The 13,377-nt window shown below is 49.2% G+C and overlaps 1 protein-coding gene across 1 annotated transcript; it reads right to left on the minus strand.

Annotated features, from left to right (window-relative positions):
- Nucleotides 1-2,080: 2,080 nt before the first annotated feature.
- Nucleotides 2,081-13,043, minus strand: crk (v-crk avian sarcoma virus CT10 oncogene homolog). Its single transcript, XM_036524922.1, has 3 exons — nucleotides 12,501-13,043; nucleotides 7,986-8,569; nucleotides 2,081-2,913 (listed from the first exon to the last, which is right to left on the minus strand). The coding sequence occupies exons 1-3, from the start codon at nucleotides 12,718-12,720 to the stop codon at nucleotides 2,776-2,778; spliced, it is 942 nt and encodes a 313-aa protein (XP_036380815.1). The 5' UTR covers nucleotides 12,721-13,043; the 3' UTR covers nucleotides 2,081-2,775.
- Nucleotides 13,044-13,377: the final 334 nt, after the last annotated feature.

Consider the following 13,377-nt stretch of genomic DNA (forward strand, 5'->3'; position numbering starts at 1 on the left):
GTTATGGCCCAATCAGCACACTCCGTTACTTTTGCTTTAAATCTGAACTACTCATCTTTAATGTCCTCAATAATGCTTCCACATGTCACTGCATAACTTTATTTAATCATGTCTTACACAGCAATACACATTAATGTGTTAAAAAATTACTTCCTGCCGTCACAGGTTTTCAATGCTAACCCCCGGTTGGTCATATATGTCAATAATAAAAACACACACACACTGTACTTAAGTGTATATCAATTCATCCTCTATATCAGGTGTGTATATATATATATAAAATCTCATATACACACACTCCAAGCTAAAAGCGGGGTCTGTCAAATTTTGGCAGCGACGTCAGGTCACATATCGGGTAAACTCTGCAGGTTTCAGTCAAGCAGTTGATTCGATTAGCGTCCGATTTACACCTGGAAAATATCAGGTGACTTGACTTCTCGTTTATAAAATAAACCACTGACAAACAGACATGAGGTAGAAAAAAAAAAAAAGTCAGGAGAATCAGCACTGCTCATGAACTGGAGTTGCCCATGCAAAAAAAAAAAAAAAAAAAGCCTGTTGAGTCACAGCTGATTGGTGCATGCCTGAAACACAGCAGCATGCGTAATATGTGAAGACTCCATCAGCATGGCAGTTATTCAAGGGCACTTTGAACAGAAGCTCTGAGGCTGAGGAGGGAGAGGGGAGGAGCAGCAAGGAGCTCTGTACTTAACTAGTGTCATATTTCCTTTAACGAAAACCCATCACGTCAGACTCTTGATTGGTTTGTGTGTTTCAACTGACGCGGGCCAGTTCAGCCGAGGAGGGGCGCGCGCTCGCTGAGTGATGCAGAGTTAAAATTTAAACCCCTTGCTTGTTTAGTGCACACGGGCAACCGCATCTCATACGCAGACACCACACAGCTCTACATCCCTGTACAGCCATCTGGCGGAAAACGCTTTAGCGCTCTCTGTAGCGGAAAAAGTAGTCTGAGCTGCTGCAAAAAAGGCAAGGAAATGGGGCTGAGCGGTAAGCACCGCACCGAACTGTCCTGTGCTCAGGGGAAAAGCAGACAGGGGGAACGCCTCTCCTTCTGACATCAAGGACAGCACACTTCCTGGGAGGAGGCGAGGGCAGAACAAAGGGAGAGCAGGTGGGGAGGATATGGAGGAGAGAGAGAGAGAGGGAGAGAGAGAGAGAGAGAGAGAGAGAGAGAGAGAGGAGGCAGGACAGGCAGAATTCCCCAGTGAGTCAGAGCTGGAGAGGAAAGACAGAGATAAATGAGAGAGGCAGGGCATGCTGTGTGACTGGCCTGATTAGTCTCAGAGAGGGAGGAAGAGGGAGAGACGCGGGGAGCGTGCGAGAGAAACGAACGGAGGGGGTCGACCACAACGTACGCCGACACGATTGCATAATAACGATTTGCTCACAGAGGGGGATGTTTGCTCACGGTTAGCAATGTGTGTAAAAACAGATCATTTTAAAACACTAAGATATGGTGGGGAGGGGTGGGGGGGGTGGGGAGTGTGATCCAATACGGTCTCACAACAAACACGCATTCAACCTTGACAACAGCCATGGTTTCAGCCAATGAAAGGTGTTCTAAATATGTCACATGGCACACCATCTCCTGTCGTTTCCTTCCTGATTGAGAAGAGAGAGCAGAGGATGCTGAGAACGGTGATGAACAGCCATACGAACCGGTGGTGGAAGCAGGGGGGAGTCAGCAGGGGTGATGATCCGGGAAGTCCAAGTCACCATTACCTGGGTTCTCCCACCTTTCCCCCCCCCCCCGTCTCCAACAAACGCAACAGCTGAGATCAGCTGCTCCTCCCAAGTCTTCCCGAACTGAATGATCCATCCATCCGGAATTCGGACTTTGTGCCTCTGTCTCACCTTACTGGACGCTCAGTCAGTCCAAGTGTTCCAGAGCACATACATTAACAACAGGCCAAAAGAGGACGTGCACAGATTGCACAAAATGAAAAAGGGCAAAAATGATTTCAGCATGTAATGGTAAATATATATATATATATTTATATCATATCTGTATCATAGTACTTTCTATATTACTTAATTACAAAAAAAGGACTTGGCTTGATTCAACTTGGTTTGTAACTTGTAGTGTAGACTGTAGTGTAGACTGTAGCGCTCTCTGGCACCCCCCAGTGGTCTTGCTGCTGCATTGGCGCAGATCCTGTGATGTAGTGGTCCGTTTTCGGCGAGGGGCGCACAGACGTGTTTCTGGGCAAAGTGACCACCTCCTCATCACTCTCCATGGCTCACACGTTGATGACGAGCTAGCTGTCCGTCTGTCCCGGTTACACACACCACTGGCCAGTCTCTGTATGTGTGTATGTGCACAAGTTCCCTAATCAATTTGACTGTGTTTGGCAGAGGGCGAGAGGGTACACGGCTTCTGTGAGTATATACAGTATATAAGAGGAGAGGGCACGGGGTGAATATGTGCAACTGTCATTATCTTGAATGTGGATGTTTGTATGTGTAAGTATGTATGCGTGTGGGCTGGGCACTGGGAGGTTTTATCAATAGAGCAGAGTGGGTGTGTCTTAAACACCCGGGGGGTGTAGAGACTGAATACTGGAATGGCACATGGCAGAAGAGGGGGGGGGTTATGTGCTTTGATGAATGATGTCTATGAAAGAAGACGACTAAATGGCACCATCTGACCGTGAAGACACGGACTGAAATTGGGGGATGATGACTGGAGCCGGGTGCTGCAGAGGGTGTGTGTGGGTGTGTGTGTGTGTATGCGTGCGTGCGTGCGTGCTGGTCTCAGCTCAGCTCGTCCTCGGGGGTGTGCTGATCCAGTAGCCGGACGTGTGTGAAGGGGAAGTGGCCACGCTTTCCCTTGCACTCGCCCTCCCACTGGCCGTTCACGTTGATCTTCGTCACCTTCACCATGTCGCCCACCTGCGGACAGGGAACACCGCGTGAGAACCTGGCTCTCCTGAGCCTGTCAACCTGCTGCATCTCACAGCCAGACACGGGCCTAAAGGAGCCTGTCTGAGCCCTACAGCGGCACAGCTTCAGATCTGCCTGTAGCCATCTCTGACATGAAATTAACACACCACAGCTTAGGGTTTTGCCGTGTATGCAACAGTATAATCTTCATGGAGGCTTCTGAACACTAAAGGGCAGGGCAGCTGCCGTAGCCCGGGACGCACATGGATCGAAGTTCATTCTGTGCTTCTTCGCAAGCAAATGAGCTAAACTTCAAGGAGTGTCCTGCAGATCGAAACCAAAACTGATCTGAAGCGCAAAGGAGAGTGACTCACTCTGAACTGACTCGTCTGCTGAATTTCCCTAAAGAGGGGAATTTAGTGTTGTGCGCATTCACAATCAGGCTGCATAAGAGTTTGTGAAGATGGCAGAGACAATGAGATGCAACACTGTTTTAATCACAGGAGCACTGTGGCTCCAAACAAGTTGTACTGCACACATTTATCAGACATTATATTCTACACAGACAGACTTTTGGTATTACTATAGCAAAGCATGTTTGCCTGACTGGCAGTACCTCCTTTTATACTTGAAAGATTTCCACTGTAAACATTGGTATTGTAGACATTACTATGAATAATGACTTAACATTTCCAATACTTTAGAATGAATACAAAAAACTAGCAAAGCATATTATGTCTGGTAAGGCAATGGAAAGCACATGAAGTTAATCCCTTTAAAAAATACAAGGTTCTGATGGTTTGTAATTAATTGGAAGGAAGAAGAGGTACAAATGACATCAATCACCCCTGTGGTCCTGGAAAATGTTAATCATCACACTCACAACATCACAACTTAAATGTGACTGAACTTTACTGTAAATGCATTGTACCGTACTTAACTTCTTCACATCGTTGCTTGCAACCAGCTATTCCCACACACCTTTGCCGTTTGCCAGATTTAATAATGCCACTCACAAGACCAGAGTCACCTTCAGATTACCTTACTCTGCATAATAATGCTCATGTAAAATGTAGTGCGGTCATGGCTAATGTGCGTACGTCAGCATTTGCCCAGGTTTAGCTGATGAGTTGAACACATTCCTCCCTTGCTAGCGCCAGCAGCTTGGGGAATGTCCCAGTTTGCATCTGGAGTTACCGTTTCGTTCTTCCCCCCTGGGGGGAGGGGGGGGGGGCTGAATAAATAACACACAAAATCGCCCAAAGGGTAGGGTGGGTGGGCTTTACACAACATTCCTAACCCAAAGCAGTCTGGTTAAGTTATTACTGCACTCTCCACACACAAATTCCAACTGCACATCCCGGTCTGACCCACACGGGGGCGCCATTGTCAGGAAACAGCAGCAAGGATTCATCCTTAAGGTGCACTCTCTTGCTGTCCTCAGTCCATTGCACTGAAAAGAGCTGAAATGAATCACCAGCCATTTAAAATGAGATCACATCTGGACCTGCCTCACTGTGCTGCAATATAGTAATTGCCAATCCCACTCACTCTTTTCGACGGAAAAACATTGATGTAAATCCCTCAGCCTCCTGGAGAGGAAATGCACACCCCTCTCAGCATTTTGTTTGAAATCGGCACATACATTTGTCATTACGGGGGATCAAGCAAGGCGAAGCCTCTCCATTTTACCTAACGTCAGTTCAGAATGACGCATATTAAAGCTGAGGCAGAGGAATTTAACAACGGGAGGCTGGCTATTGCCACTGTTTTGGAGATGGGCAGGGAGACTTGCCCATAATAAATCCCTCATAATTCCTCCCGAAAACAACAAGAAAACACCAGTACTCCAACCCCTGCTGCCCTGCGCCGATGTCCGAGCTGTGCCGAGCTCTGCGGGGTCCATCACCCGGGGATAAGCCAGTTCTATCTGCCGTGAACCTAAAATCTTTTATGGGACCGGGCAGCCATGGCACATAATTCCCCTTTCAGACTTCCCACTGTTCTTCCCAGCCACCGGCAATGTATTTGCAAACATTCGGCTCAAACAGCGTTACACAGCCCCGTAAATATTGCCGCAACGTACATTGCATAAATATTTCATCAGGTTTGGGCAGGCCGTCGCGCCGCTGTTAGGGAAACGCTGTAAAGCCGGAGCTTGTCATTACGCGAGAGGAAGGGGCAGTTAGAGAAACAGACCTCAGCTGTGAGGCTCTGGCGGCTCCTAAACAGAGAGCCTGCCCCCGCCTGCTGGGCCGCACCGCACCGACGCGCCACTGACAGATGACTGACAGGAACAGCCAGCTGTGCCCGCCGAATTATCAGTGAGCCTGGAGCGGGGCCAGTTCTGACCCCTCCCGGTTCTTTCCCCCCCCCCCCCCCCCCCCGGCTCCGGAGCAGTGATTCCTGGGAGAGGAGTCGCGCTGGCTACGCCGTCCCTCCTAGGTGAGGAGCCGTTGTGGCTCCTGGGAGAACGGCACCGGGCTGGGCGTAGCACTCCCTGTGAGGAAACTCACTGCCACACAAAGCATTTCCTCCCCTCGGCCGCCTCCTCAGGAGCCCCCCCCCTTCCCACTTCACACGGGAAAGTCTGAGCCGAGCGGCGGCGTTCTCCAGTGACTCATGAGGGAACCTGGAGCGTGCACGCCCTCCCTGCTGCACACATGCAGCCCAATGCAGCGCAACAACACGACAACACAGCTCACAGAGACGCCGCCACACTCGCTCAGAGACCGACACGCTCACAGAGACGCCGCCACACTCGCTCAGAGACCGACACGCTCACAGAGACGCCGCCACACTCGCTCAGAGACCGACACGCTCACAGAGACGCCGCCACACTCGCTCAGAGACCGACACGCTCACAGAGACACCGCGCTCGCTCAGAGACCGCCACGCTCGCTCAGAGACACCACGTTCGCTCAGAGACCGCCGCGCTCGCTCAGAGACCGCCGCGCTCGCTCAGAGACCGCCACGCTCACAGAGACGCCGCCACACTCGCTCAGAGACCGACACGCTCACAGAGACACCGCGCTCGCTCAGAGACCGCCACGCTCGCTCAGAGACCGCCGCGCTCACAGAGACACCGCGCTCGCTCAGAGACACCACGTTCGCTCAGAGACCGCCGCGCTCGCTCAGAGACCGCCACGCTCACAGAGACACCGCGGTCGCTCAGAGACCGCCGTGCTCACAGAGACACCGCGCTCGCTCAAGAGACCGCCACGCTTGCTCAGACCGCCACACTCACAGAGACACGCTCGCTCGGAGACCGCCGCGCTCGCTCGGAGACCGCCGCGCTCGCTCAGAGACCACCGCATTCGTGCAGACAATACGCTCGCGCAGAGACAATACGCTCGCGCAGAGACACCACACTCGCGCAGAGACACCACACTCGCGCAGAGACCTCCGCACTCGCACAGAGACACTACACTCGCGCAGAGACACCACACTCGCGCAGAGACCTCCGCACTCGCACAGAGACACTACACTCGCAGAGACCTCCGCACTCGCACAGAGATGCCGTGCTCGCACGGAGACACTACAATCGCGCAGAGACACTCACATCGCTCACATCCAGGCCACTCTCTCTTCCAACAGCTACCCTTTAAATACAAAGTGAGATCCATAAAGACTAGGACTACACGTCACCTGAACAGCTTCTTTCCCCAGGCTGTAATCCTTTCAAATAAGGCCCCTTCCCATATCCACTCTCTTGTCCAGATGCACACTTACACTTCAATTATCCATCCCAAAGATCCCAAAAGGGAACTGTAAAACTCTGAACTCATTGCACAAATGTAGATAACCAATGGCATTGCACAGTTTCTTTAAAGGTATTGTACAGTACTGTATTTATTGTACTGTTTTGTGTTGTACAGTTGTTTGCATTCATGTTTTTAATCAAGAGAAATTCCTTGTACATTTGTACTTTGTGAATAAAGTTCTGATTCTGACTGATTCAGAATCAGCTATGCTCACTCAGAACGGCAGCCAAATGCACGCAGCTGTCAGGCACCCTCCTCCGCACGTCTCAAATCAGGAGCTCTGAGCGAAAACACCACTGCCATCCTGTACCCACAACACAAATAAAAACAGGCCTGGATTCTGTGCCCCCCCTTTAAGCGCGTGGAATCACTGGCGAGCTTTACACACGCCAGACAGAATCAATCTCTGTGCGATACTGTGCCTCAGGAAAGCCCTTCCATGCTGGAATGGGTGCAAGGCGAGGGCGGCGTGCCAGGGAGAGCCTGCGTGGGACACGGAGACGGAGAAAGCACAGACGGATCTGCCCGCCACAGAGTCTGCCCGCCTGCAGAGTCATCCCCGAACGGGCTGTTCCCGGAACGCGCGTCCTGCCGCTGACCTGAGGTCAGCGAGCGGCAGGCCGAGGCTGAGGCTGGCCCGGGCCAGCCGCAGCAGGATCGACCCGTTAATCTTCTCTGGTTCCTACCGGAGCCGCTCAACGGCTGAGCTGAGTGACTCTTCTGTGTTCAGTCCTTTCTTTAAAATGTTACTCACTACTGGCTAACGATTGGCTAAGCTCCGTTACTGTATATTTCCCCCCACCACATACTACAAGCTCACAACCAAATGTTTCTGCAAACACACTCCTGACAACCAAGTCAAACGTTATTAATTCTGAACGTCAGTTGGAATGACAACTGCAATGGAGTTACAGACCTGTCAGTTATGGTCACTGTGCTCACATACACAGCATTAATACCGTTACGCATGGCTCTGACACAGCCATTTAAATCAGCAGTCCTGCCCCCTCTTCCACTGACACAGCAGTTTAAATCAATGGTGCTCCCCTTTCTCCTGTTGGCACAGACCAGACAGTGTGGACGGGCAACTTCTACAAAATCAGTTTTTCCTGAACTGACAGTAATGGCTGGCCTTAAGTGCCCTTTGTCTGCATGAAGCACAGAAACCCCAGGAACTTAATTCCTTGAGATTTACGGGTCAAATAGTTGTTACTTTTGCCCTGGATGTTGTGTTATAAAAGCCCCTCTCACCCTGTGTGATAAAAGATGGATAAAAAGATGCAGATAAAGGAGTGGCAGGAAGAGGAAAGAAGGTACCTCAAGAGCGAGGGCAGTCTTATCGTAGGCGTTGGGCACCCTCTTCTGGATGGCCCTGGCGTAGACGGGTCCGTTCTGCAGGTTGGGGAGGGGCGTGTTGACGCTGGGCTGGGCGTACTGGCCCGGCTCGCCCATCAGCGTGGCGGGCTGAGCGCCCGTCCCGTCTGCGCTGCCCGGCGGGGCCGACCCCCCGGGGCCCGCCGTGACGGAGCCGGCCGAGGTCGGGGAGGCGGGCCGGTACTTCTCCACGTAGGGCACGGGGATCATCCCGGCGCGGCCCTCCGAATTCTGCGCATTCCACCACTGCTCCTCCGGCTTCTCCAGCACCCGCAGCACGTCGCCCTTGCGGAAGGGCAGGTCCTCGTCATCGTTGCCCGGGAAGTCGAAGAGCGCGCGCACGTACTCCGCCTCCTCCAGCCTCTGGGGGCCGCCGGCGCTGGCGCTGACGAAGCCCGAGTTCTTAGCCTTGCTGATGGGCTCGATCAGAGTGGTGGTGTCCAGGTAGTGGATCTTGTAGAACTCCAGCAGGGCGGGGAGGGCATCAAACTCCTGGTCCCCGATGCGGAAACGTGGAGGAGCCAATCCTACGAGGAGGGAGGCGGGGTTTGAGGAAGATTAAGGTAGACAGAGAGCAAAGGAAGGTTAGAGACGGATTGGCTTCACACTGTTATGGTTCATGTCATATTACATTACATTATTGGCATTATTTAGCAGATGCGTTATTTAGCAGACGCTCTTATCCAGAACGACTCACATCAATGACAGGTTTGGATGTGTTTTCCATTTATACAGCTGGAGATTTACTTAAATAAATATTGTGGCTTAAGCACCTTGCCCAAGGGTACAACAGCAGTGGGGATTTGAACCGGCAACCTTTCAGCTAGGAGTCCTACTCCTTACCCACTACGCTACACCGTCGCCCACATATTAGAAAACTCACACTTGTTTTAATGGAAAGGAACGCTGGGGATGTTTTGATCACCCCAAATACATGGAAGTTTGGACCATTCCAAGTTTTACTGGAAACGATGTGAGTTGCTCTGGAAAAGAGAGTCTGTCAAATGCCAGTGTAATGTAATGTAATGTAAACAGGTTAGCATGTAGGGAGCAAACTGATCATCCGTTCTCCATGCAGTACACCAGAGTGGTTCTCGCAACAGCTGGAATGGGTCAAACCGCTCGCTACTTGAAGTGCTACCACTATGCCTGGAAAACAAAAGTAAACACAAGGTGTACTGAAAACACCACTTATTTCAGAGCTGGTCAATTTTACCACAGCTCAGGTTTGCTTGTCAAAGTATCGCAACACTCCATTTAGTGGCCACTTGACTTCAGTGTAGTGAGGATAAGGCGTACTTCTTGGAGGAAAATACTTGGTAGCTGTCCCTCTACACAAGGAGATACATATTCAAATCAAAACAGTCCACAGTTCATTCAGGAACCTCTCCCAACCAGACATACACAGGCTAGGTCAAGACACTGTACTTGTCCTGGCCACTTCACCGTCGCACAGCAAAGTAATTTAACAATGCTTGAACAACATTACTCTAACACTCCCCAACTCAAAGTCTTCGTTGGCCTTGGTCAATGAACAATCTACTCCAGCACTGACTGAAGACTGAAACAGTAGCCTTGCCACTGCTACAACTCAGGAGTGACGTGACGCGACGCTCCCATGAAACTGCTGTAAACCAGATCTGCTCTCAGTAGAAAGGATACCCCACCCCTTTTAACAGCATTAACATCTAAGCTAAAATCGCTCAATGGCTTCTTTGCTTTAGGACCAGTCATCGAGTTGAGTCACCAAGCTTGAAAAAGCCAGAAAAGTCTGATCATTTTTTTCAGTTATCCTTTTCACAGACAGACAGGCAAACAGAGGTGATTCATAACCTCTGCTCTACCAGCTGGTAAAAGAGGTAATAAAAATGCTTGTCAAACAAGCTCTTTTGGGCCCAGTACTTGTCATAAAAGGTTATTTCAAGACCTCCAAGGAGCAAAATCAACACATAGCATGAGATAGGTAACTGATTTATTTCAACAGCATAAAAATACCAGGGCCAGGTGCAACGTCAGTTGATTTAAATTGCAATTCCCCTCTTAATTGTTGAATTGACCTCATCAGTTCACTTGGTCATAAACTCACCTCGTGTTTCATATATCGATCAGTGGTTAACTGAAGAGTACGTCTGCTTAACCGTTTAACTTTATACCTCCTTTACATCCCTAATCTAGGCTGTGTTTGTACTGGCTTGTATCAGCTTGATTTGCAAGGTCATTGCTATTATCTCTCCCAACAAAACAAAGCATATCCCCAGCTAACAAAAAGCAACTAAAAGGAGACTCTGTTGTAACAAGGAATTCAAGGTGCAATGCAACCACGTTAGGGAACTTGGCCTAACTAGGGCACAGTTCAGGTTCATACTGAGACTTTTTCAGTGACTCACAGGCAAACCGCTAGCTGGGCAACGAGCTAGCATGACACACATTCCACACACACCATTCTGAACAGTCACTCCACCATTGTGCCAACTAGCCCATTCACAATGACTGTCAGGGTGGGTGGGGTGAGCCTATCTCAGGCTAAAATTGGCGGCTGCAAGGGAGAGGACCTTTCTCTGCGTAGTTTCAAAGACCCGCACTTCCAAACAACATCTGATAAGTGGCTTTCTGTGAACACCTGAACAACAAAACTCAACTGTGATTCATATTTGCGAGTGTCACGGTTGAGAAGATTAATCACAACACTCTAGTCTAACCCGTCTGGGATAAATGACTCGCTCACTCGCGTGGAGACAGGATTTCTTATTTATTAGTCACCAACACTTAAGATTAACATTAATTGCTCGGGGAGAGCTATGGGAGACGTTTCTGTTCGCAGCTGCCACTTGCCCATACCAGGACCAAACAAACGAGACTGAACCACTTGCCACAAAATACACTCACCGACGTTACGATTCAAATCATATCAGTGTTAGGTACATGATTCGCAGAAACAGTACTGGCAAGTCTTGCGCCTCACCACCAACACAGTCAGTTTATTCTTTGTAAGTATTTGCCGCGTTCATTGAATTAAAGTCATGTATCTATGTTCCCCCCGTCAATTACAGATTAACTGCGATCTTACGGATGTAATGCGATGCACATGCTGTAAAGCTCCGGTAAAAGTCGCAGCCCAAAAAAACTCTTCTATCGCATCGCGATCACTGTCTATCCCAAACCTCGGAGCCACCTGAGAGCCACATTTCACGCACCACACCTGTTGAACACGCCCAGATGGACTGTCTGCCTGAACGGGTTAACTTACGCTCTTGAGGAAACAGTCACTCAGAGTTTGGCTTCCAGGAGACACACCCTTTGACACGTTCTTAATAAAACATGATTTTTTTTGTTTGTTAATTTCAGATCTAGCCACTAACTTTGTTTGATCTACATTGCAGTAGGCCCGGTGAATGTTTACCTATCTAAATATATGATGGCTAACGTTATCTTTAAAAGCTATGACATCCGGTGAGTTGTAGGAAATTAAACAGGGAAGATACATAATACGAAAATTAAAACAAAACATATCCTCATCAACAACTCACTCAGCCGATTCTTTGAAAATGTTATCTAGGTGAAAATCCTGGGTAGGCTAAATATCAATGCTCCAGTTAGCATGTCGCTAACTAGCTGCCTTTAGGGCATACAAATCGGCGCCGCGAATACAGCCATTCACGGCCAGCTATGTTAACGACCTGGGTCTTTCATAAAGCCGTATCCCAAGGATGTTTCTAACGTTAGTTTTCAAACAACAGAGCTCTAGCTGGCTAACACCATGGCCCCTAGAAACATTTTACCCTCCTAGCACTACCTATGCAAGTGAGACACTCGTGCAGCGCAGCTTGCTAGCTAACGCACGGCCTTCCAAAAACATACAGATCCTTCCTTTTCTTGGAGAAACTGTCGAAGATATCGGAGACCAACACAGGAATGCTAGCTCGCCAGCCCAACGGCATGCACAGATAACTATCTAGTTATGCATACATTGCTGGCTTGCTTGCAGCGTTGTCTAGAATCTTCCAGTATAAGCTGACCTGCCAAAAACTGCTTTAATACCTCCGGAACCGAAATGAGGGTCGTTTCCAAATTCTACCACGATTCTTCCATTGAACAAACTTGATAACGATAGCTACCTAACTGCGCGCTGTATTCCCAGGGTCTGAATACCTTGCTCTTTAGCTAACAGTTAGGTAATAAAATACGAAGCTAGCCATCTAGATAAAACATTATTTCTCTGAACTTTGGCAATTTAGTTAATGTTAGAACAAACTGAGAATCAACATGAAGCCTGCAACATCCATACATCTGATCTACGGCATCGACTGGCTAGCCACCTCACATGTGGAATATGAGTTAGCTAGTTAGCTACTCCCGAACAACGAGATCTCATTCATTTGCAGCCTAGCAAGCGTTAGCTGCTGGCGTTCACCCACGGTTGAAAACCCCACTGTCCCACAGTCCGCATGCATGCCTTACCTGTGCCGGATTGTCGGTTGTTGCTGATGCTGTTGATTATATAATGCGAGACTTTTGAATTCTCGGACACGGATAACACGTAGTCGCCGGGGCAAGTGATCGAGTCTCTGACCAAGAACACGCCGTGTCTCTGTCCCTGGAGAAGGGAAACCGCCTCCTGACGGCTCAGTCTCCCCCAGTACCAACTCCCGCGGTCCTCGGCGTCAAAATTACCGGCCATGGCTGCCACTCCAACACCGAGGCTTCAAGGCCTTCCTTCGCCTCTCCCTATCCGCAACCAGGATTCAACTCATACAAAAAACTTTGGCTCCTTGTGGAACACGCTCAGAAAATGCACGACATCCGCACCACGGTTTCTTTTTTGTTGTTGCCCGTTTCTTAAAAGTAAAAATTCTGGGTCCCCACGGAAGTAAAAAAAGATCGGTCTCAGACTCAGAAGTAAATAACGACTCAAATCTTCAGCGTATGTGGTCCGGTTATTTTAAATATTATCCCAGAAGTTCTCACAGAAACTTAAAAAAACCGAAATGGCGGAGCGAGGAGAAAAATTGACCTCATCCACCGGATGTGACGGAAATGGGTTAGTCATTACGGCTGAGACACGGTGCAGACGCGCACTCATGTTGGGAAGGTCTTACGTCTATTAAAAAAACATGGGCGGGATAGATAAACGTTCTGATAAAGACTCTTCAGAATTGTACCAACCTCTCTGAAATCATGCTTAATGTAGGCCATACGTGTAACCGAGTTGAGACAAACAAGAATAACTGTGAATATAATAGACACATGTACGAATATATATCAAATCAAGCTGTACAATTCCAGTTACATGCATACAAACTCAGAAAGAATAGTAAAACAAAGCCCAGACATCTCT

Source organism: Megalops cyprinoides, chromosome 3 (genome assembly GCF_013368585.1).
Source record: "Megalops cyprinoides isolate fMegCyp1 chromosome 3, fMegCyp1.pri, whole genome shotgun sequence".
NCBI lineage: Eukaryota > Metazoa > Chordata > Actinopteri > Elopiformes > Megalopidae > Megalops > Megalops cyprinoides.

Bases quoted from the DNA above. Each gene is read 5' to 3' on its own strand.
- crk (XM_036524922.1), bottom strand. From the start codon at position 12,720: ATGGCCGGTAATTTTGACGCCGAGGACCGCGGGAGTTGGTACTGGGGG. The intron at 8,570-12,500 runs GTAAGGCATGCA...CCCTCCTCGTAG, and splicing joins CAACCGACAATCCGGCACAG to GATTGGCTCCTCCACGTTTC. The intron at 2,914-7,985 runs GTACCTTCTTTC...CCCTGTCCGCAG, and splicing joins AGACTGCCCTCGCTCTTGAG to GTGGGCGACATGGTGAAGGT.